General features: G+C 40.3%; 1 protein-coding gene across 3 annotated transcripts in view; it reads left to right on the top strand.

Moving 5' to 3' along the window:
- The window catches only part of sptbn2 (spectrin, beta, non-erythrocytic 2), a gene marked incomplete at both ends in the record, with an annotated part of 83,723 nt that extends 68,875 nt beyond the window's left edge, over positions 1–14,848 (top strand). For 2 of the 3 annotated variants that reach the window (XM_083901343.1, XM_083901341.1), the window contains 7 exons: positions 234–430; positions 4,840–4,967; positions 8,767–8,842; positions 13,153–13,331; positions 13,800–13,973; positions 14,502–14,544; positions 14,636–14,848. In XM_083901343.1, the coding sequence (XP_083757469.1) occupies positions 234–430; positions 4,840–4,967; positions 8,767–8,842; positions 13,153–13,331; positions 13,800–13,973; positions 14,502–14,544; positions 14,636–14,848 (1,010 nt within the window). Of the gene's footprint in view, positions 1–233; positions 431–4,839; positions 4,968–8,766; positions 8,843–11,507; positions 11,574–13,152; positions 13,332–13,799; positions 13,974–14,501; positions 14,545–14,635 lie in introns of all 3 variants that reach the window. The other variant, XM_083901342.1, reaches the window with a different exon arrangement.
- Positions 14,849–25,775: the final 10,927 nt, after the last annotated feature.

Here is a 25,775-nt window from a genome sequence, read left to right as displayed (position 1 = left end):
TTAATTACATGTTTATTTTATATAGTCTCAGTGTTAATATCTTATTATATTTTGTACTTTTCTTGTTAATGCGTGTTTATTATTTATTATCCTTATCTTATCTACTGTCTCGCTGCTATAACACTGTAAATTTCCCCACTGTGGGACAAATAAAGGACTATCTTATCTTATCTTAGTTTTAACATTTCATAATTTGTCCACCGTTTTTCTCTTCCCTTCTCTCTGCATGTCAGTGCTGGAGGTGCTGCAATTTGGACGAGATGCCTGTGTGGCAGAGTCCTGGTTGGTCGGGCAGGAACCTCTGGTGCGAGCAGCAGAGCTGGGCTCAAATGTAGATGAAGTAGAGAGCCTAATCAAGCGTCACGAAGCTTTTGAAAAACTTGCTGCAGCCTGGGAAGACCGCTTTGTCCTGCTGGAGAAACTCACTACAGTAAGTCCAGACATATCCTCCATTACATCAGTTCATCTGTTTGTGACAGAGATATTCTGATACCATTTTTCCCCCCCGATACCGATTCCAATACTTGTGCTGTGGGCCGATACCGAGTACTGATACCAGTGTGTTATAAAGAAAATATATCTCATCAACTTTGCCAACCCAATAATGTTTGCCTCACATACAGTGCTCTGCAAAAGTTTTAGGGCACCACCAGCTTTGTTGTTTTTTCTGTCTGTCAAATTCTGTGATCATTGGGATTTAGAATGACGTGATGCGACTTAAAGCTGGTCTTATATATTGGTGAGCTGTCAATGAGTTTAACTCATGCAACATGTTTATTTAATGCTCAAGCATGTCTTGAATAAACCTGGTGTAATAGACTTTTTTTTACAGTAGATATTTTTTTAAATGAGCTGGGAGGACAAACCCAGGATTTACCAGTAATTAAGGTTCCACTCCGAAAAAGTGATTTTTTATTTATTTTTATTTTTTTATTATTTTTTTTAACTGCATATTTATTTTCTGGATGTGTTCCAGTAAAGTGAAATTGAAATAATTATCCTCTATTGTCCTTATAGCATTGCTAAAACAACAAATCTAATGGTGGCTTAAGATTTGATGAATACAATGACAGAAGGATACAAAAGGTATAAAATACAATATATAAATAGCTTCCCATTTAAATGAGTGATACATTTTTTAAAGGTGATATTTGCTTTAAAATGCAATATTTTTTTAGGCGAGAGAAAAAAATCCTTCATTAATGCTGTGTTCCATGTACATTTACTCTGACACAGTGACATCTACAGTGAAACTTACACCTCTGGTGGAATCTCACAAGTGTTATCTTTATTTTGATACGAAGATAATCCACATAGAGCTTGTAACTGCAGAGATGTACTCTATTTAGTTTGAGCATGTCATTTTCGAGCAGGGACTCCAAAAGGAGGGTCAGGGAAGAAGAGGTTAAGTGAAAAAAATGTATATTATTTATTTAATTTCTTTTTGTAAGACTCTAAAGTTGGTGTTTAAGTATTGTTAATAAACGTCTTACAATAACACATAATAGTCATAATTAAAAATTTCCAGTGAACTTTTAATTATCATTATTTTTTTACAAAAACGCCGTGGGCCCGAGAGATACCACCGGGCTTAGCCGGTTTTCTGGGGGAAACCCTGTTATTTGGCACTCTTCCTTTCTTGGACACCCATTTACTGATTTTTTCCTGGGGATTTGAACTGTGTAATGAACCCAACCTTGGACCGTTCTAATCCCCACACTCTTAACCAGTCAGCCATGTCTATATATATTTCAGATTTTATGCTCCAGTATCGGTTTGTTGACCCTTGGAGATTTTATAATCCGCATACTAGGGTATATTCTTTCAATTCTCATGTGCACCAATACCAATTGATTAGTAGCATTTAGTCTATCAATATCAATAATTTTAGAGAAGAGCACATCTACCCTGGCTTTACGAATTTTGTTGCGATGAGCAGAATAAGAAATTTCACGTTGTCATGCGGCACCAGACAGGGATGTCCCCTCTCTCTCTTACTTTTCGCCTTGGCCATAGAGCCCCTCTCACTTGCACTAAAATCTCTTCCTCAATTTCACGGTATTCTGGCATGGATTTAAAATTGTCCCTGTATGCGGATGACCTTCTTTTATATCTGACCCACTGACTACTATTCCACCAATTTTATCTTTGTTAGAGATATGGCTCTTTCTCTGGCTACAAAGTTCATCTCCTTAAAAGTGAATGTTTTCCTATAAATTCCCTCACTCTCACACTCACACTTAAACGGTCTGATATCCCTTTCAAGCTCAGCCCCTCAGGGTTGAAATATTTGGGGATCAATGTTACCCTCTCTCTATTCTGCAAACTTTTCTCCATTGCTTGCCCTGGTTGGGGTAGATTTCAAGAGATGGAACTCTCTCTCCCTTTGACGCTGATAGGTAGAATTAATGTGGTGAAAATGAATGTCTTGCCAAGATTTCTTTTTTGTTTCAGTGCATTCCTTTATTTTTGACCATACATTTAATTTTTTTTATTTTTTTAATCTTTAGATCAAACAATTATTTACTCCTTGCGGGGCGGTAAAACCCCCAGAGTGAAGAAGTCCTTACTGCAAAAATGTACTTTTGAAGGTGGTCTTGCCTTACCAAATTTTCTTTTATATTATTAGTCAGCACACATACACAAATTGACTTACTGGCTCCAATCCCCACAGCTCTTATGGTGTAAGCTTGAGACTCAGTCCTGTGTATCCTCTTCACTTGCTGCCTTACTCACCTCTTCATTGCCTATCAGTCCTTCCAGTTTCACAAAGAATCCTATGGTACCCTCTACTCTAAAGATCTGGATCCAGTTTAGGCATCACTTTAAGTTTCTGTCTGCGTCCACGCTGATGCCTTTAGTGGATAATCATCTATTCCCCCTTCTCTTATGAATACTTCATACAAGTTTTGGCAAAGTCGAAGCATTAAGGTTTTCAGAGACCTCTTCAAAGACGGTACTTTTGCTACTTTTTTTACGCCTTTCCTCAGATTTGAAATTACCTACATTCCTTCTGTTTCTTTATTTTCAGATTAGACATTGTGCTTCTTCTCTTTTTCCTTGTTACCCCTTCCTACCTGTTAATCAACCATTGGACGGCCTCCTGACATTGAAACCCCTTCAGAAATCGCTAATATCCAAAATATATAACATGCTCATCACTCTTGACTCTCATTCAGTTGTCAAAATCCAAAACGCGTGGGAGCGTGAGCTTAGTATACATCTGATGGATCAATTTTGGCATAAGACTGTACACTGTATACACTCAACTACTCCTTGTGCCGCTGCATAGATGAGGAAATGCGGCGGATTTTCAGATCTGGAGCAACAGGTGTATCAGGACGGAGCGGATCCTCTCCTGAGGCTGCTGTATTGAATGCAGCATCATCCCACTCGCATTCGGTGAAGAGCCGCTGTAGTCTGCCTGTGATCGGATAAAACTCACTGGCGTTTGCTGTAAACTGTGTCCGCGACCGCAAGTGTTTCATGTGTCCGACGGCTGTCAGATGTAGGCTACAGATAGATAGATAGATTTCTTTATTGTCACTGCAACGAAGTACAATGAAAAGGTACAGTGCAGGCCTTTCAGAGCATTTTAACAATACTTCATCCAGAGGAGGTGGGACAATGTTCTTGAGATCCGACTGGAGAGACATCCTGATAAGCCAATTAGAAACTGGAAATTCAAGTTGACTTCAGTTACAATCAAACTCTCTTACACATACTACTATACTCAATCACACTGCATATCATTCTCTCATACATTCACTATCATCTTATTGCATCCATAATAGCGTGTAAGGGAGTATGATAGTGTTTGTGAGAGTATGAAAGTAAATGTGTGCGACTATAGAAGTGTTTGTGAGAGACTATGATAGTAAATGTGTGTGACTATAGTAGTGTGTATGACTATAGTATGTGTGCGACTATGGTCGTTTTTGTGAGAGAGTATGATAGTAAATGTGTGCGAGTATAGCAGTGTTTTTTGAGAGTATGATATTAAATGTGTGCGACTATTGTAGTGTTTGTGAGAGGGTATGATAGTAAATGTGTGTGACTATAGAAGTATGTGTGCATGACTATAGTAGTGTTTGTGAAAGAGTATGATAGTAAGTGTGCATGTTAAACTATAGTAGTAAGTGTGTGTGACTATAGTAGTGTTGGTGAGAGAGTACGATGGTAATTGTGTGACTAACGTAGTGCTTGTGAGAGAGTATGCTGTAACATTTGAGCGCAAGGCTGAATAATTTCTCAAACGGCCTCTCATAAAATTAAGCTTTAGTGCAAAGAGACTTTCCAGCATTCAATGGGTGCTTTTCCACAGTGTACTCGTGTTTCGCCGCCAAATTTTCATTACATCCCTAAATATAACATCTTTATTGACAAGAACAATATAACCATTATAATGACGTATTTGATGGTGTGACTTGGTAGCCCATAGATGTATTGGCTCAACCAGAGACGGTTCTATATTGTACCCATCACAGTCTCTGCAGGCATAACGTATCGCTAACGAGTGGCTTTTCTCGCACACAACAGATTAGATCACAGATAAACTCAGCTGTCAGATGCATTCAGAAGTGTTTTTAATCGTGATGTGTATTTCAGCGTGAGAAATTGGAGGCGTGGTGTGAGAGCATGTGAAGCCAATCAAATTTGTGAGTCTCACGACCAATGCGTGAGAGTTGGCAGCTCTGCAACTGTGTTTTTTCTTTTTTCTTTTGTGGCTTGGTAGATGCACAATATAATGAATGTCTTCCTCTCACTTGGGATAAAGGCAGGGAAAATACTCATTAAGTGTTAAGTTAAGATTGCATTACTGATTTCCTATTTTCTCAGCTCGAGGAGCAGGAGATCCAGAGGAGACAAGAGGAAGAAGAAAGAGCCCGACAACCCCCTACACCACCCCCTGCTGAAGAAGTGGTACAATCAGAGACAGAGAGTCAGCTACATAATTCTGCAGCCAGGTAAACTAAAGGAGACTCGTGAGTAAAGCACAATAATATGTGGCCAGCCATGGCAAAACCGGGAACAACTCTGCAGAGGGACATTTTGAGTTATTTACATATTCCAAAAGTGTGATTTCTAAGCTGTCCAACGCATATTAAATTTGATAATATTTGAAGAAGATATGGGGCCTCATGTACAAAGACTTGCGTGATGTTTTCCTGTTCCCGATAATGCCCGATAATTGCTGATAACTAACAGGGGGGGTCGCGGGGGAAGCCGCCAGGGAGGGGGGTGCAGGGGGCGCCCGCTCGCGAACCCCCGCTAGGTGCAAACGGCTTAAATTAGCATATCAATGTTGTGATCGTCAGACCTGCGCTGACTGACACAGACAACCATTGGATGAAACCATACACAGTTCCATAGTAAAATCCTCTGTGATTGGACAGCTCATTGGTCACCTTTGGAACACATGGCCATTTGAGAATTTTAGCCTCAAAGATTTACACCTTCTGGGAGCCAAGAGACAGAATCAACAACCCCCTCCTGGTCAAGCGGTCAGTGAATCCACATCTCTCTGTATGAGCTACTTCTCTGGAGCACAGATACTATTGTTGTGAGCTACACTGCTACGCAGAACAATACATACAGTGGTATGCAACATTTTCGTTTATAATTCATTGGTTGTTTGGTTAAGAAATTTCAGTTAAATATATCATATAGAAGACACTCAGTGATATTTGATAATGAAATAGTGAAATAAAGTTTATGTGATTTACAGAAATTGTGCAAGAATTATTTAAACACAATTAGGCATGTGCATAAATGTAGGCATCCTTGTCATTGTATTGATTTCAATACCTTAAGCACTAATTATTGGAACTCAAAATTGGTTTGGTAACCTCAGTGACCCTTGACCTCCATACACAGGTGAATCCAATCATGAGAAAAGGTATTTAAGGAGGCCAATTGTAAGTGTTTCTCCTCTTTGCATCTTCTCTGAAGAGTGTCAACATGAGAGCCTCAAAACAACTCTCAAATGACCTGAAAACAATGATTGTTTAACACCGTGGTTTAGAGGAAGGATACAGAATGCTCTCTCGGAGATTTAAGCTCTCAGTTTCAACTGTGAGGAACATTGTGAGGAATTGGAAGACCACAGGCATAGTTCTAGTTAAGGCCCGAAGTGGCAGACCAAGAAAAATCTTAGATAAGCAGAGGTCAAGGATGGTGAGAACAGTCACAGTCAGCCAACAGACCAGCTCCAAAGACCAGCTCCAAGACCAGCGCTTTACAAGGAGATGCTGTATGGAAGAGTAATAGAGAAAAAGCCTTTTCTCTGCACAGGTCATAAACTGAGTCGCTTGAGGTATGCTAAAGCACATTTGGAATAAGGTGCTGTGGACGCGATAACTGGAAAAGGCGTTTGAGATTTTTTATGGGTCTCATACACCCTGTAGATGATCCCTATTGATTTTGAGCTGTCTACCATTATTATTAATTAATTAATTAATTAATTAATTAATTAATTATATAAAAACCATATTTTCGCCTGTGTCTTCCAAAGTATTGCAGGTATTGGCGTCAAATTTTGCATGGGCATCACATACCACCTGAGAATTATCCCTATCTTTGTAGCTTTATTATTAATTAGCAAATTAATTAATTTATTATGCTAAAAACACATTTTAGGCTTTATCTTCCAGACTGATGGAGATATTGCCTTCAAATTTTGTACAATGATTCATGTAACAACTATCTACAAGTACAATCATTATTACTTTGGCTATGATTGGTAATAGTTACATAATAAGTTAACCAGTTAACTTATTAGTGAACACAGAAAAAATAGTTAAGGCATTTCTTCTTTATTATTGAGCTCATTTGGACACATTGAGGATATCATGGGTTTATTTAGCACTTATTCATAATATTTATTACATTATAATATACATTTATTAATTATCATATAAAAAACAGTTAAGCCTCCATTTCTTTATTAATGCATTGAATGGAAAGTTTGAACATATTGTAGCTTTTTCATGAAATTTAATAAACATAGTGTATGCTTTTTCATGACATTTGGACACTTTGAAGATATGGCAGGTGTGGTAAGCATTTTAATATTCATAATATTTAAGGTATAATAGGTTAACTAGTTTTATTAAAAACTAGAGAGAAATTTATGAGTGTTCAATATGGAGTTTATATGGATACTTTGAACATGTATAAAGTGTAGTCAGCATTATATCATAATATTTAACAGTTATTTTGTTTAATTTATTAATAATTAATTAAAACAGTTAGTGGCAGGTGCGAGTGCGTATACTTTGGGTTTATTGGAAAGTTGAGGATTGGACAAGTTCGCGGATATACCCCTTGCTGTCGGCCCCCGACAGTGTAGGCTAGTTTGGGCAAAACAAGGGGCGTTATGCATGGCTGAAAAAAAGAACACAGCATTCCAAAAAAAACACTTGCTGGAAATTCCATCATGCTGTGGGGCTGTGTGGCCAGTGCAGGGACTGGGAATCTTGTTAAAGTTGGGGTTGCATGGATTCCACTCACTATCAGCAGATTCTGGAGAACAATGTCCAGGAATCAGTGACAAAGTTGAAGTTGTCCCGGGCCTGGGTCTTTCAACAAGACGACCCTAAACACTGCTCAAAATATATTAAGGCATTCATTCAGAGGAACAAATACAACATTCTGGATGGATCTGTCTGTTACTGAATGAGCTGATGTTATTAGTTGATAATATTATTGGTCCATGTTATTACATACTTGTAAGAACTCCCTAGAGTTCTCACGAGAATGCATTGCACGGCAAGCATCTATTGTAATCGCTCGCATTTATTCCTCTTTTTTTCTTATCCCTCTTCCTCCCAAAGTTTGCCACGTAACTGGTCCCGCAGCTTTGCGAAATACAAATCTTACATAAAAACATGCGGTTTGATCCGGAATATACTGCTATGACTTTTCTAAGTTTCAAGTAAGCATGGCGACAAAAATTGTGAGGGCTTGTGAGTCTCTATGTATTGTTTTGTTATTCTCCCTTTGATGCGTAACCCCTCCCACAGTTTTGAGAAAACCCCCACACATTGGATTGATCTGGAATTGTATGCTATGACTTTTTAGTGTTTCAAATAACCATGGCGACAAAAATAGCAAAAAACTGAATAATACATGTTGTGAAACGGTCGAAAACATGATCAGAGCCCAGCCCACTTTAGAACCTCACAGTGTTGTCATACGTTAACGTAGACCTGAAACTTGATATGTGAGACCAAAGACCAATCCTATCTGCAAAAGATGACCTCCCTACAGGAAGTGGAATGCCCAAAACAGGAAGTTAAATGTAACTTTGCCATATATTGACCGTTCTGCACGAAACAATATGTGAGACAAGGGACCTTCCCTGGACATGATTAGGGACACGCCCTCGACCCAACAGAAAGTCGGCCATTTTAAACAGGAAGTGCCCACTAACTTTGCTGAACGATGACCGAGCTGCAAGAAACACAATAAGTGAGACCAGGGACCCGTCCTGAACATGTCTGCAAATGATGCCCTCCCAACAGGAAGTGCAACGCCTGAAGTAAAGTCTAACATTGCCCCATCTGCACAAAACCTTGTCGCAAATAAAGATAAACAATACTTTTCTTCCTACACAACAAATGACAAACATCAAAAGTAGCTAGGCTTGGATTACATTTCATTACAAAACTGAGCACGTTTACCAACTTTGTCCGAAAAATTAGCATCAAGAAGCAGGCACGATCAAAATTTTTATTGACATGCTTCCCTCTCTCTCAAACACAGAACCAGTCTGGACCAGACCACATTGAATCAGTCTGTGTCAGTGAATGGAGTACACAGTGACAATGAAACATCTCAGGTGAGACATACTTTATTTATGCATTCACTATACTTAGCTATTAAGTTTTACACAATTTGTGCTGTTTCACTGATTATTGTTTCACCACTTTTTTATTGAACTGTGTAATGTTTTGTAGTGATTTGTCCATGCTGCATTGTTTTTCAAAATATGAAAGTTTAACACAAATAAGAGACTGCTGTTTTGACCACTGCCTTGAAAATGTACTCTGTATTTATACACTCAACTAAAACATAGAAGCACAAAGAAAAACGTGTAGTTATTGTTATGTGACAAAACAGAGTAACTATCCAAAAATAACAGTACAACTTTATCAATAAAGTTACTTTAATTTGCGAGCATTAGGATCAATTACAAAACAAACTCCTGGAGTAATGGCAGGAAGAACACAATGGGGGTCCATGATCCAAGTTCACAAACTTCAATAACGTGTGTCCACCATTAGCCTCATGCAGAGCGGTACACCGGCGACGCATGGACATCACCAGGTTGTCGATCGTGGCCTGGAATGATCGTGGAATGATGCACCTTCAGTTGTGTTGCCACAGCTGTAACGCTCAACCCAGCACTCGGCATGCCAATGGCACACTCCCTCGTGATTTGTGACATCTGTGTCATATTGACAGGTGACAAAAGTCCACATTTTGGTGTGCCCTTTTATTGACCAGATGATAAGGAGTGTCTGTGTACTGGTCACGCATATTGACCACCACTCTGCCATGCTCCATGACTCTCAAGAGTTGAAATACTCAATCTGAGATTGTAGTCAATAGGAGTGGCCAAGTGACACTGGACTACTGGGTTTGAGCAAAACAAATCATTCCATAAACAAATGCATCAAGAATCTGAGCAAATGTTATGACATTCTATTTTGTTCACCATTTCAAGTTTGTGCGTATATATTTTTATTGAGTATATATATATAAGAACATTAATTCTTATCCAGAGTTTCCCCCAGTGCATTATAAGTAGGGAGGTGAATCTTTGGGTGGCTCACGATTCAATTCGATTCCGATTCTTAGGGTCACGATTCGATTCAAAATCGATTCTCGATTGATACGATTCTTTATTCAAAAATTGATACAATGCATAGTGTGTTGAGGCAGATTATGGCATCAAAACAATACAGTTTGTATAAGATAGTGTGATAATGTGATCACACAAAGGCAAACTTAAGACAAAATTTAACATTTATTGATTCAAAACAAATAAAAACTTACCTACTTTACAAAAAAATAACTTAAATAAATAAAAGCTTAGGCTAGCTGACTTTTTCTCCCAGAAGTTACAAAAATAAACTGTACAACTGTACAAATAACACAGACTGGTGTTTTTTTTTCAAAATAGAAACTTCAAAAAAAATCATTACATTATCATTATTTTTTTTTTTTTCAAAAATCATTTTTTGAAGATTATGAATCAATTCAGAATCGTGGATGATTAGAATCGCGATTCATATGTGAATTAATTTTTTTTCCCACCTCTATTTATAAGCCTGGCGGACCACTGTTCTTGTCAATAAGGTTGTTACATTTAGGGATGCACCAGGGTGCACAGAAAAAAAGTTGCAACATTTTTGGTGCTGAAATTTGGGAACTACAAGAAAAATGGCTGATAACGAAGATGGAGACCACAAAGGAAGACCATGAGAAGGTTCATGGATGTTGTGAAGGAGGACATGAGGACAGTTGGGGTAACAAAAGAGCACACAAGGGATAGGATAAGATAGAGGCACATGACATTCTCACCTACAGGGAGAAGCCGAAAGAAGAACAATGATAGAGACTCAGTAGCACAATTGACTGCAGGAAGTTCAGAGTAGAGAAAGAGCCTTGCAAATGATGAGGGCATACAGGCAGAGAGAAACCCAGTCTACCCACAATCAGTGCAGCAAAGCATAGTTCTCCACCAGGTTATAGCACATGAAGAGAAACTGAAGAAGCCAGACAGGTTCTATGTGTACGCCTGCAAGGTTCTGCAGAGTGAAGGGTATAGCACATGCAACATGTGGAGGGAGGTATCTCATAGCCATTTGGGTTCAAAATGAGACATTCAATGAGCCACAAAAAACTTCATCTCCTCAGTGATCCCTCAAGCAGATGCAAGGCCTGACCATGACTGTCACTGTAAACGGCCAATGTCCATGTAGTGGGTACAACAATCTGAAACATTGCTTATTGGACAAAGAATGCTGAAGATTGAGCTGCTGGGCAGGAGGAAGAGAGGAAGACCACATGAGGACAGTTGGTGTAACAGAAGATGACACAAGGGATAGGACAAGATGGTGGCAGATGATCCAATGTGGGGCCCCAAAGGGTGAAGCTTAAAGAAGACTGATGCAGGAGAGTGAACAGTTTAAAAAGTGACAAACTTCAGTTTGCAGTCAGAAAAAGGTGTCCAATGGCAAGATGTGGCAAAAATTCTTTCCATATTGTAGACTTAAAGAGACATAGATTCTAAGGCTAATAATTGGTTAAAATGTGTTTTTCCTTGTGTCTTTGCTGTCTACGGCCGTGTCAGTACCTACTGTTTAGTACCTGCTGCAACCACACTTCAAAAAACCTGAACTATCCCTTAAGGTTCGAGAGTTGAAAACTATGTACTAATTTTCAAGTTTCTGTCTCAGACTAAAATCCTCAATTTCTTATTGCGTCTTTACCCGCAGTCGTTGTCGTTGGGAAAGAAATCAGAACCTAGATCCCGTGTCTGTAAGCCAAAGCAGCAGGAGCGTGTGAGTACCAACCCATGGACACACTTTTAGCTTCCTCCTCGTCCACTTCACAGCCTCTGCTCAGCTCCTGGTCAACTGCAGTTTCCACTTTCTTTTACCACAAAACCATTGCACTCTGTTGCAGGTGCAGTCCATTGCTTCAATTATTTATTCATTCAATACACAGTTTCATTTGTGAGCCCCATTTCCATTAATGGCATGATATAGATTCATGAAGAGATTGTCGTCATGGATCAATGATGTGTGCAGTCTGCAGGTGCATATGTGCTCATATTGACCAAGACAAGATTCCAGTTAATTACCATAATTATCAGTGTTATGATGTGGCTTATTAATATGTATCGTTGAGTTTCTCAGTATGATTCGTAATACATAAAAAGTGTATTTTAAAATATGTTGAAGAGAGGACGGAGCGTTTCAATATTTCGATTCATATCAAAATATAGATCAAATTGGTATTTCTGTAAGACTGAGCAATTTGACTTTTAAGTTATATCTGGATATTTTTAGAATATATACCGATATATCTTGTATATCAGCTAATCTCTCCAAGTTTAGTGTAGCATGCATGTTTTCCAGATGTGTGGTTTCTTAATCTGTTGTGAGTGAGTGACTAGTAGTAAATATCTTTGTTTTTTGTAAAACTTTATTAACACAAGAATGGTGGAGCTATAATTATGATTTAGTTAGATATAATTAATCTCATATGGCACAGATGGTACCAAACTGCGCCAAAAGAGAGAACACCTAGACATCTCTTTACTAAAACCTCTGTAATTTCACTCTGCTTCATTTCAGCATCAGACTTTGCACAGCTCATGTCCACATGTTGTTACATGACCTCCATGTGCTTTAAGCTCCTACTGCATATTTTAAAGGTGATATTTGCTTTAAATGCAATATTTTTTTAGGTGAGAGAAAAAAATCCTTCACTTATGCTGTGTTCCATGTACATTTACTCTGACACAGTGGCATCTACAGGGAAACTTACACCTCTGGTGGAATCTCACAAGTGTGCATTATTTTGATACCAAGATAATCCACATAGAGCTTGTAACTGCAGAGATTTACTCTATTTAGTTTGGGCATGTCATTTTCGAGCAGGGACTCCAAAAAGAGGGACAGGGAAGAAGAGGTTAAATATGTGTTATATATATATATGTTTTGGCTGATTAGAATTTAAATCAACAGTCAGACTTCAATGGGCAGAAGAATTGAGATTCAGGACTTAGAACTATATAGGACAGCATTCAGCCTCTTGGTGTACAGCCTGACAGATTTAATAGGAGAAGAAGTGAAACCTATGCGTTGTATGGGCCATCTCATTTCAATAGCGCATGACTTCCATCTATTCCTGAGTGAGCAGTCGACAAAGTCATCTCCTCCCTCCCCCACCTCACAGGATCCAGACCTGAATTGAGACACAGCTACTCTGCTGTTATTTTAGCTAATCATAGGCTGACATCAAAGCAAACGTCTTCATGTGTGTCTGTGAATGGCTGCTCTGCTACTCCCTTCCTCCATCGGTCCCTGAGATTTCTACCTCTTTAACAACATTTATGTACTTTTCAACCCACAGGGCTCGGAGTCTGAGTCGGTGAACGGACCTGGTCGGGACAGTGGGCTGGCGTCTTCTCGTCTTGAGCCTTCTGCCACGTTACCGAGCAGGGGTGGAGCGGAGTCCGAGCCAGACACCATGGCGGGAATGCTCTATCGAAAACAAGAGATGGAGTCCCACAGCAAAAAGGCAGCAAGCAGGTCTCATAATTTCACCATTCTCGCCAAGTATATATTATTAGGACTAGAAAAAAATGGCTTCACCGGAAGTGATGGTTCCCAGTTACTTTACTAAATTAAAAGTAAAACGTTTGTGGGTATAGTCAACACTTTTGAATATAAGTTTCAAGAAAAGCCTATGACAAATTTGTCATAGGCTTTTCTTGATTCTTGTCACTGGTCTACTCTTTTGTCCCCCTCTTGTCTAACCAGTGCGAGACTGGCCCCTCCCCTTTTTATAAATGCAGGAGCTGTCACTTCATCCTCGTTCTCTTTCAACCACTCAATGTGTGATGTGGGTGATTGAGATCCTTTGTACGGCAGCTTTGTATGGCAAACCATTTACCACGCTCCCCTGCCCTTCTTACCCCTCCATCAGCATTCAGCCACTATTTGGTATTTTTCAAAATTAGATTTAGTTACCCTTTATACTTTGCTTTGCTCCCATAGGTCCTGGCAGAACGTGTACTGTGTGCTAAGAAAAAAAAGTATTGGCTTCTATAAGGACAGCAAAAGTGCCAGCAATGGTGTTCCATATCATGGTGAGGTTCCCATCAGCCTGGGAGAAGCTGTGTGTGAAGTAGCTCATGACTATAAGAAGAGGAAACACGTCTTCAAGCTCAGGTGAGAAGAATAGACACCTCAGGGGCTGTCCATTTTATTTTCTTTCCTTAGTCGCTCTGGCTTTCTTCATTCAGTCTTCGTTTCTGTGATTCTGTACATTGTAATGTGTACTTATTTAAATAAAGCTTTATTTCAAAGAAAGTTCGTACACAGTGCACAGTTGAATGTGCATGTTCATTATCTTCTTCGATTTTGGTGTAGCAGCACTACACAGTCACATACAGGCCTGCCTTTTGTAGTTTAGCATTGAAGGTTATTTTGCGGGTTTTGCGTGACTGAAGACATTTCATGAAACAATGCCGAGTTTATGGAAAACGACAAAGAAAAATATTATTCATGTTTAATTCCATATCTGTGCAGATAGAGCCGAAAAACCAACTCAGAACAAACAGTCCTGAAACGGTGCTGTTGTCTCACTGCTACATTAAATAAATAAATAAAAAAAGAGACAATGACAAAAGAATGGGATGTGTTGTAGATTACAGGTTATCTCTGACTAATACTTCACCACTTCTGCTGTGTCTGCAGGCTAGGAGATGGAAAAGAATATTTGTTCCAAGCAAAGGATGAGGTGAGACATGTGGAAGATATTAAAAAATAAAAACTGACTAGCTTGAAGAGCCTCTGCCTGAAGTCTAATGATGTTTTTGGTCCGTCTAAAGATGGAGATGAGCTCCTGGATACGATCCATCATCGGTTCCATTCCAGCAGGAGCAGGAGACTCTCCTGGAGCTCCACGAGCTCTCGGCCATGCCATGACCATGCCTCCAATCTCCCCCAGCTCAGGTGAAACTGGAGCCGTCACCATGCGCAATAAAGAGGGCAAAGACAAGGATCGGGAGAAGAGGTTCAGCTTCTTTGGCAAGAAGAAATAGAATCTTCTTTTTTCAATAAATTTTCAACAGAGAGAAGCAGGCAGAAAGACACACATACAAATGGATCAAACAAACATACTGTTTTCAGAGGAAGGCCCAAGAAATGAGACAAGATCTGCTAGATGTGGCAGACAGAGAACAGAGTGCTTTCTTCCTTTTTCTCTCTATGACTTTTCTGTCATTTCAATTTTTTCAATTTTCCCCATATATGACATTTAGCTGCACCCAACAAACGTCCTCATCCACAGCAGTAGAGTAAGATCAAGGTGTGCTTGTTTGTTTGAGGGAGTGATCAATAGAAACGTTAATGCTGCTGTGTCAGGAATTACACTGGATGGATGGTGGCTTTCTATTGTTGTGCATTGTATTTTGTTCTCTTCTATGGAAAGGATCACATCAGTCTATTTTTCTGTTCTTGGTGTAATTAAACTGACCAATCCTTTGGAAATTCTTATTTATCTTTTTGCTATTTCTGCTTTGAGAAAATTAATTTGACATTAGATAAATACATTTAGTTAAGTGGAGAATGTTGGGCGTTGTCCTTGTATGTTTTTTTACGGTTTATAGATGTATTTAGGTCTGAGAAAAAGAAAAAAAAAACTTTTAACAGTGTGCAGTTTGTGATCACAAATTTCATTGGGGAAATTATTTATTTAATAAGTGGTTGCTTTTTTATTTTAGCTCATTTTGCCTGTATTTGATTACTTCTTCTGAGTGATCTTTTCTGCTTGATTTTCAAATTTTTTTTGTTTCTGTACAAAGCAGAGGAGATTAGTTTTCTAGTGTGTGTGTGTGTGTATGTCTGAGTGGTGCTTTGGATTTTGCACGTTCATGTCCTACCTAATTAAACGTGACCACATGAACGCTGCGTTTCAGTACGGCAAATACAGACTAAGCTCCAAATATTGCTGGAATGATTTCATGAAATTCGCTTTTTTTGCTTTTGGTTGATTTATTAGGCAGAAGGCAACTTCACCTGTTGCCCTCACTTGCTCTCTGTTAAGGTGCTGGAGGTTGATAATAGTTCAAGTATAGAAAGTCTCCCAATGTCTTTTCATTTTGAAAAGTGAAATGTGTGACAAGATTTACCCTTTCTACTATTGTAAGTTGACATTGCCAATGAAGTTCCTTGAGGTGGTTTTATTCTGTTTATATAATTATTATTATAAGTGTGGTGTGAAGGCATGGCAAAGTTTGTGAGCAGGAAGTGAAATTTGACAGGCAGTAAGGATTGCATTGCACAGCATTGCATCATGGGTGTGTGACAGAGCTCTGTAGCTTCAGGCCAAACCAGGTTACCAAAGTCAGTGCAGTCTGTGAATAGTGTGTATCATTTTCCCTGGGGGGAGGGTTGAGCTGTTAAAGTAGCTATTGCTACACTTCCTCTGCTCCAGACTACACTCACACATCATCCATCTGATATTAGAGAGTTCACGTTTGTAGTCACATGCTGTATTTTTTTTCACAGCTTTTTTAAATGTGTTATGATTCATAGTTTCAAGTTTGACCAAATTGGTCTCGTGAAGCAAAAACATTCTACTTTCTCTCATTCACACACACGCACGCACACACGCACACGCACACACACACACACACACACACACACACACACACACACACACACGCATTTTAAAGCTGTACTGTGTATTTAATGCAGAGTGACCTGGATGATCCCCTTAACTGGCCACGAGTGGGCATTGCATAAGCACTGTGCTACCAGTGAGCTTTGTGAGCAGAACATGGGACCTGTGTATATTGATGTCAAAGAAATAGTTTTTAGTTTTGAAAAGTACTTGTAGCGATGAGGTACTTAATGAAGAAAAAACCCACTTTTACTTGACTATTAGGTATCAGATTGGTTACATTTTAAGCTTTCTTTTGTAGAAGGCGTCTGGATATCTGCTGTCCAGTTGGAAACTTGTATTTTTTCATCCGGAGTCTGTCCATGCAGCGTTTGATAAGCCCATCTGACAACCTTCAGCTCTCTTGACTTTTGACAAATGTCTGTTCCTCCCTCTGTAATGCAGAGTTCTTAATACCACTATTATAATTAATTACTATTGTTATCATTATTGCTACTGTTGTTACTATTACTACTGCTGTTACTAATGCAACCTATTGAAAAATTATTACTGTTATCCATTTTCAGGTATGTGTCTGTAATGCCAGACCCTTCCACACGATGTCAGTGTGCTGTGGAGCATTTTCATTACAAATTGGAAATAATTAGTTTGTTGACTTGTGTATCCACATCTAATATAAGAATAATAAAACATGGTTTAATGAATTAATCTGATTGTGGCTGTTTTAATGATGAGAAGTCTCTGTGTTGATGCTTTTTGTCTCTTATTGGAATTGTATTAAATACTTCTCATCCATGATTCAAACCCTTAATGTATCTCAATCAACTTTAACTATATGGCCAAATACATTTTATGGTAATAATGGTAAGTATTTATACAGCACTGTTAGTCTTGATTACCACTCAGAGCTAATTTTTATTACAGTTCATCTTCACTCATCCACCCATTCACTCACATGTCCATACAGCTCATCAATGTGCAAAAAATTGTCTATCACACATCTTTCCTACTCACGCTGCTGGCACAGCCATCAGAAGCAACATGGGGAATTGAACCCATTTTGCATGGACATGTGGGTTCAATGGACATGGAAATTGTGTCTTGCACTCTTTCTACTTTTTACTCGCAGATTAAATTCTGTCAAAAAGGCCCGCTTAACCTCTCAGGTAGCCGGTAGTGTTGTGTGAGTGAGAGGGGGAGTGGTATGGGCTGAAATATGTGCCACCATAAACTGAATTCAAATCATTTATATTTAAATTGCTAAACTTGAATGATTGCATTGGAACAAATTATATGACAAAATTATGAAAAACAAAGACACAGGATTAGGTTTTATTTTGTGATCACTCACCCCTGTCACGTCTGTGTTTTTGACAGCTAAAGCCTACTTGAAAATGTATTAATAGCGAATATTAAACATGTTCTATGGACAACATTACCATTAGTTGACTCTCCCCCTGTCGATGCGGCCACTGTCTCTCCTCGTGCCGGTATCCTGAAACTCCCCAACTTGGGCAGCCCCTTACGGTGGCCCTGAGGTGCAAAACACAAAAGCAGAAAACACAAAAACATTAACTCAAAACGGAAACACAAATCAAAATAACACAAACAAAAACAGAAAACACAAAAACATTACCTCAAAACGGAAAAGCAAATCAAAAAAACGCAGAAGCAGAAAACACAAAAACATGATCTCAAAACAGAAACGCAGATCAAAAAACGCAAAAACAAAAGTAGAAAACACAAAAGCATTAACTCAAAACAGAAACGCAAATAAAAAAAAACAAAAGCAGAAAACACAAAAGCATTAACTCAAAATGGCAGAGGTTGGTCCCCGTCATCGACCAGGGTCGTCGATCATTGCATGTACGCACAGTCCGTGTTTCTTTGTTGTTTTTTTTAAATATATTTTTTGATGCTTTTTGTCTTTAATGGACAGCACAGTGTTGAGAGACAGGAAATGGGAGGTAGAGAGGTGGGGAATGACACACAGGAAAGACCACTTGGTGCGGGATTTGAACCAGAGATGACTATAGCCTTAATGTATTAATGTATTTTCTGCTTTTGTTTTGGTGTTTTTTGATTTGCATATCCGTTTTGAGGTAATGTTTTTGTGTTTTCTGCTTTTAATAATAATAACAACAACGGGTAGAGAGTTAGAGAGTTAGAGGAAGTAGGCCTGTTTAAAAAGGTGGGTTTTCAGATGGGATTTGAAGATGGGATGGGAGACAATGTTCCTGATCCCAGGGGGGAGGGAGTTCCAGAGGCGGGGGGCAGTGGCTGAAGACTTTGGCCCCCATGGTGGTCAGACGGGCAGGAGGCTCAATGAGGCTGATAGATGAGCCAGATCTGAGTGTCCGGAAAGGGGTGTTGATGTGAAGGAGGTCAGAGAGGTATGGGGGAGAGAGGTTATGGATGGTCTTGAAGGTGAGAAGCAGAATTTTTAAATCCATGCAGAATTTAACCGGAAGCCAGTGAAGCTGTTGCAGAACAGGTGTGATGTGATTGATAGATGGGATCCTGGTGATGATGCGGAGGCAGAGTTCTGAACCAATTGGAGTTTATAGATGGACTTGTGGGGAAGACCAATAAGAAGTGAGTTACTATTGTCAAGGTGGGATATGACCAGGGAGTGGACCAGGATAGCAGTGGAGTTGGGAGTAAGAGATGGGCGGAGACGGTTGATGCTGAGTAGGTGGTAATAGGCTGATCGAGTGGTGTTATTGATGTGGGTCTGGAATGAGAGAGTGCCGTCAAGGACGACACTCAGACTCTTAACCTGTAGGGAGGGGGGAACAGAGGAGTTAACGATGGGGATGGTGAAACTTGGAGTGTTGGTGAGAGTGGATTTGGAACCTATGAGGAGAACCTCGGTTTTGTCACTGTTGAGTTTCAGGAAATCAGAAGAGAACAAGGTTTTGATTTCTTGTAGACAGCTACAGAGGGAGGAGGGCGGGAAGGTGGAGGTGGGTTTGGAAGAAAGGTAGAGCTGGGTGTCGTCCGCATAACATTGGAAGTGGATATTGAATTTATGGAAGATCTGACCAAGGTGGAGGAGATAGATGATGAACAGGATGGGGCCAAGTACAGAGCCTTGGGGAACACCAGAGGAGAGGGGAGATGGTTGGGATGTGAAGGTTTTCAACTGGATGAACTGAGTGTGGTGAGGGAAATAAGATTTAAACCACTCCAGGGGTGTGTCGGAGATGCCAATTGATTCTAGTCTGTCGAGGAGGGTAGTATGGGAGATTGTGTCGAAGGCCGCACTCAGATCGAGGAGGATGAGGATGGATAATAGTCCGGAGTCAGCTGCCAACAGGAGGTCATTAGTGATTTTGAAGAGGGCTGAGGTGCACAGACAACATTAAAGGTGCCATATGTAAGAATGTGGCCAAAAATGGTTACTACATTAAAATAATTAAAAAAGAGGTCTTATAGGTTTTGTTTTCTGACATAACTGGCAACCTGTGTTTGCTCAGCAGCTGAGACTCTACTGACTGCAATGATTGGTAGATGGCGGTAGGTGGCCCCACATGCCAAAACATGATTTCAAAACATAAACATGATATTCAGTCTGCAAAATATTTTTTTGAATGCAAATATTTTGTCTGTACTGTTGTTGTTGGTGAGTTCAGTTTGTTATATGAACATTATTCCTGAGTCTCTGTGACATATTAGGAGGATTTTATGGCCAGTTGCTTTAGATTTATTACATAATGCACCTTTAACTGTTACAGTGTCTAGGTGTGTAGCATTAAATAATTAAAGTAATATAAGACAGACAGAACATACTTCACAAAATAGAACATAAACAACATTAAACAATTAAAGTAATACAAAACAGACAGAACATACTTCACAGAACAGAACATAAACAACATTTGACTGACATTCATTTGTATAATAGTGTTGTGATTCAACTTCGTAATTGGTGAGAATATATTAGAACCAATGATTAATTATTTTTGATAATTAATTTTGTTATTCATTTTCTTAAAAGCTAATAAAAAATGGGGCACCACTCCTCTTAAGGCGAGGAGAATGACAGGAAGACTGTCACTTAACGACCTTCAAGTGTCTCTCGACAGTTATAACTAATTAATTATAAGTATAGTATTAATTAATAATTAACAAGGAAGGTGTGAGATCGTACACTGGCTTCTTTCAATTACCATTTGTCACAAACAAGCAAGCACAAAAGACAGAAACAGTACTTTTAAAGTAAAGGTTTAACATTTATTAAAGTATTAAATTTGATCAATAACAACAATAAACATCAATCCCTTAATCTAAAGTAACTACTGATAAAAACGTTTCAATATACAGTTGAGGCCAAAATTATTAGCCCCCCAGGAATTATGGTATATTTTCTTAAAATTCTTCCCAGTGTTTGCAGCATTGATAAAACTTGATATAATCAAACATTCACCAGTGCTATTTAGTAGCTTTTGGTACATTTTGGATACAAAATAAATTTTTAGGCTTGCTTTATATCAAATATAGTGAAAAATGGGGTGGTCAAAAATATTAGCCCCCATGTGTATTTTTGTTTTCAAAACACACCTAATTAAACAATCAGGTTTCAAACCACACCTATGCAGTCAATTGGCTTCCGGACAACACCTAAGCATTCAATCAGCATAAAAGGACTCCAAGGAACAGGGCACCTGTGCACATTGAGAGGGGATTACTTTGACTCATCATGCCAAAGACAAAGGAAATCAGTCTTGAGCTCAGAAAGAAGATTGTGGAGGCTCATGAGAAGGGCGAAGGTTATACTGCCATTTCAAGTGTTTCACAGTGTCTAGAACCGCTGTACGTTGCATCACTGCCAAGTACAAGGAGACAAATTCAGGAAAACACAAACCTGGACGTGGTCGTAAACGCAAGATTTCAAGAACTCTGAATAGGAAAATCGTCAGAGATGTCGGCAAGAACCCCCGGACATCTGCCAATATGATTGTTGCTGACCTGGCCTCTTCTGGAGTTGATGTTTTAAGGAACACAGTTGTGAAGGCTCTTCATCGTGGTGGGCTTCACGGCCATCGTCCGAGAAGAACCCCTTTTCTCAAAGAGTGGCACATCACAGCAAGACTGAAGTTTGCCCGTGAACATTTGAAAGGTAAAGATGAGTTTTGGAAGTTTGTGCTTTGGTCTGATGAGACTAAACTGGAACTGTTTGGGCATAAGGATGTGGCGTATGTTTTGCAAAGGCATTCAACCCAAAGAACACAGCTTCCACAGTTAAACATGGTGGTGGGAGCATCATGCTGTGGAGCTGTTTTGCAGCCTCGAGCACAGGGAGCCATGTTCAGGTGCATGACATCATGAAAAAAGAAAATGATGTTGAAATTTTGAGGAATAATATGCAGAAATATGCTCGTAGTCTATCCTTAGGTCGTCGATGGGCCTTCCAACAAGATAATGACCCGAAGCACACATCAAAATTCCGGAAAAAAAACTGAAGAGGACCCAGAAGTGACGTGAGAGACTTTTTCCATAAACAACTCAAGGTCCCGGTTGACACCGTCAGGAACATCACCTTCCGCCGGGCACACCGCATAGGAGGGAGGCGGCAGGACGGCCAGCGCCCGCGTCCCATCGTCTTAAAATTCGAACACTTTAAGCTGAAGGAGCTGGTGAAGAGCCGGGGAAGAGAGCTCAGAGGAACGGACTTCAGCGTCAACGATCAGTTTCCCAAGGAAATCCTGGAGCGACGCAAGAGGCTGTTTCCACTGAGAAGGAAGCTCATCGCAGGAGGATCAGCAGTGGTTGTAGCAGTGGATAAACTGTACGTCAACGGGCAGCTATACCGGGATAAAGAGGTAACCCCCTGGCTCTACTAAACAGAGATTAACAATACTCGGCCAATCCTACAGTCGCACACCGCAGCACCCCCAGTGGTGGAATGTAACGAAGTACATTTTTCATGTATCTGTACTTTACTTAAGTAGAATAAATTGTGTTTACTTTTTACTTTTACTTCGTTACATTTTGCAGCAATTATCTATACTTCTACTCCGCTACATTTTCACAATACGTTTCATTTAGTGCTGTCAGTTAAACGTGTTATTTTAACGGCGTCAATTTTTTTTTATCGCGCGATTTAACGCTCTTATTGGCCAAGCCAACTTTGTTGTTTTTTTCACAAGCTGTTGCCTCAACTAGTAACGTCAGAACAACTACAACACCACACCGGATCTAGATAGACCAGAAACAAAACAACAGACACGCTGTAAGAGTAAACGTTCCGTTTTGAGCGGATGGCGAGCGTTGTGCGCTTCTCCGCTAGCTCCTTCAGCTCGGATTAGCTCGTTACGGCAACAACACATTAAACCAAGGGACTTCGTCTGCGTTAAAGAATGGCTCTTTATTCACAGAACTGCGGGGTGATACACAGACTTATTATTGTGTGGTTCTCACATTAAGAGAAATAACTCAAACATTTAGAATAGATAAAAATGTGCGATTAATTGCAATTAATAGCAAGTTAACTATGACATAAATGCGATTAATCGCGATTAAATAATTTAATAGTTTGACAGCATTAGTTTCGTTACAATTTCTGATAAGTTCTGAACCCCAGACCAGTTCTTTCTCCACCCTCGCACAGCATCCCGCCGTCATGTCCGTCAGGTCTGGGAGCGGGTACGACGGGGACGCTGAGCTGCGGACGGGTGGAGATGGGGATTTCCACTGGACGCGTTACAGCCGCGGAACGTCGGCAGTGCGGTTCTGCTTCGTCCTCTGCCCAGCGTCATTGACGTGAGTGATTTGTGCGAAAGTACGAAATCATTTGAGTGAACTAACCCACTGGGATCACTTCATGAACTGATTCGTTCCTTTCTTAGTTCAGTTGCGCTCAGCAGCGAGCGTGGCGGCCGGGAGTGGAACTGCCGTGTTCTGTGAATCACTCGTGAATCTTTGGCAAACGACGCCAGCCAACGTGCGCCGAGCGGGGAGGGAGTGACTCTTAAGAACTGTGTCTGCCGTGCTGCTGTGATTCGTTCACACTGTCAGTACACTGACTCAGTCATGATTTGCAAACGAACGAACTGAGACAGAGAGAGCTGTCACGGAGGAGGACATGAATCACGTTCAGCTCGCGCTGTCACTGACTCTTCATGATTCGCGAACACAGAACTGTCACGGATTCAGTCCACGTCGCGGCGGCGCGCTGCATTATAGAAGACTTTTACAGAAACGGGAAACAGACAATTTAGCGTCCTTTTCTCCAAGCTAACAGCTAATGTTGAGTCAAGCTACGCCACTTGAAAACAAGCACACACACACACACCCCATTAACAGACTTAGGTACACATAAAGATTAGTGTCCTCCTCCTTGATAGCTATCTGTCTCAGTTCGTTCGTACGCGCGAATCATGAGTGAGTCAGTGACTGACAGTGTGAACGAATCACAGCAGCACGGCAGACACAGTTCTTCTTACGAGTCACTCCCTCCCCGCTCGGCGCACGTTGGCTGGCGTCTTTTGCCGAAGATGATTCACAGAACACGGCAGTTCCACTCCCGGCCGCCACGCTCGCTGCTGAGCTCAACTGAACTAAGAAAGTAACGAGTCAGTTCATGAAGTGATCCCAGTCCGTTCGTTCACTCAAATGATTCGTACTTTCGAACGAATCACTCATGACCAACACAACACTAATGTCCAAGCTACGCCATTCTCATGATTTCAATTGTGTGATCAGCTTTGGGAGATGTTTCCTCTCCTTCAACACATTGTCCTCTAACAGTCCCAGATTGTCAACTTTAACAACAAGTTTCTCAAATACTTGTTCCTCCTGAAAAACTGGAATGGAAACAGTCAATAGTATAGCATACATTTGTCTCATAAAAAATCAAAACAGTCTCCCAGAATGCGGTCCATAAATCCCATTAACTTGCGTCGTCCAGAATGTCATCTGGCAGGTGCGTTGCCACAGCTCCATGGTAGCTCAGGAATGCTGTAGTCAATAAATCCTTGTATAAAGCTGACACGCCTAATCCTTTACAATGTTCATCCACATCAGGGGCCTCATGTACAAAGGTTGCGTACGCACAAAACGTGGCGTATGTCCTTCCACGCTCACGTTCAGATGTATGAAACGTGAAATGACCGTGGAAATGTGCGGTGCCCCACGCCAACTTCATGGCTGGCGTACGCACGTTTCTCCAGCTATTGTTCCTTTGGCGACACTTAGTGGTGATACTGGGAAACTGTTAATAATGTGAAAACATTAGTCATCAGAGTGATGTGCACATCAGAGACACACTTATGAACAATTAACACCTTGCAAATGGTGCAATCCGACGTGAGCGAGTATTTAGGGAACGCAAGGATTTACTTGCGAACGATGATAATTGGCTCATAAGCCGATTTCGGTCAGGAGTGTGCCAGTCAACCCTGAGCCGAGCCATGCCGTGTGGGACGGAATCATCCGAATGTCATCCAGGTACATCACTCCCATACAATGCTGTTAAACAAGCCAACATTAAAGTGCAATTTTCAGCGAGAGCCGGTTTCCCTAATGTAATCGGAGCTATTGACTGCACACACATTGCTATAAAAGCGCAATCACAGGATAATTTTGTTTACGTTAATAGGAAACATTCATCAATGTTCAAATCATATGTGATGCGCAAATGCAGCTAACTAACATCATGGCAAGGTGGCCTGGTTCAACGCACGACTCATTCATTATAACAGCGGTTGGGAACAGGCTGGAGGCTGGGACAGTGCACGATGGGTGGCTTCTGGGTGAGTAAATAGTTTATTCTTTTAATTGTCCCGTATATAAACCAGCGCCATGCACATTTGGGCATGTGCGCATTCAAATATCATGTTCTTTATTTTCTGCTGGTGAAATTAGAGCTACAGAGCTTTCTAACAAGCCCCTGATCGTCTCCCTGTGTTCAGTATTCATGTCAGTAAAAGCGGGCGTAAAGTTGGAAATGGAAATTCATTAATTGTGAGAAAAAAATAAAAAAATTAAACATGAGTCAAAGTGTTTAATATCCTGTCATCTTTACGCACGAGCGATGTGTGAGCAGCTGATTGTATGACTTGTTGTGGTCACTTTGCTTCAGCGGTGAGCAGAAACCCTCCTCGCTTCACCTCCACCTTGAGCTCTGACCATTTATTTATAATCTGTGTGTGTGGTGTGGGGGGGGGGGGGGGGGTGTATGAGTGTGTATGTGTGTGCGCTGCTCGGATCCCACAGCATTTACAGACTCACTCACACGCTCCCACTGACGTCTTTTTTTGTCATATTTATCCCTGACCAAACAAAATCTTCCTGCGCGTTTTCATTCATTCACTAGAATGTCTTGCTCAGACTGTGTGAAA

This window comes from Microchirus variegatus (assembly GCF_963457635.1).
Source record: "Microchirus variegatus genome assembly, chromosome: 15".
Taxonomy (NCBI): Eukaryota; Metazoa; Chordata; class Actinopteri; order Pleuronectiformes; family Soleidae; genus Microchirus; species Microchirus variegatus.
This window is presented reverse-complemented; position numbering and strand designations above follow the sequence as displayed.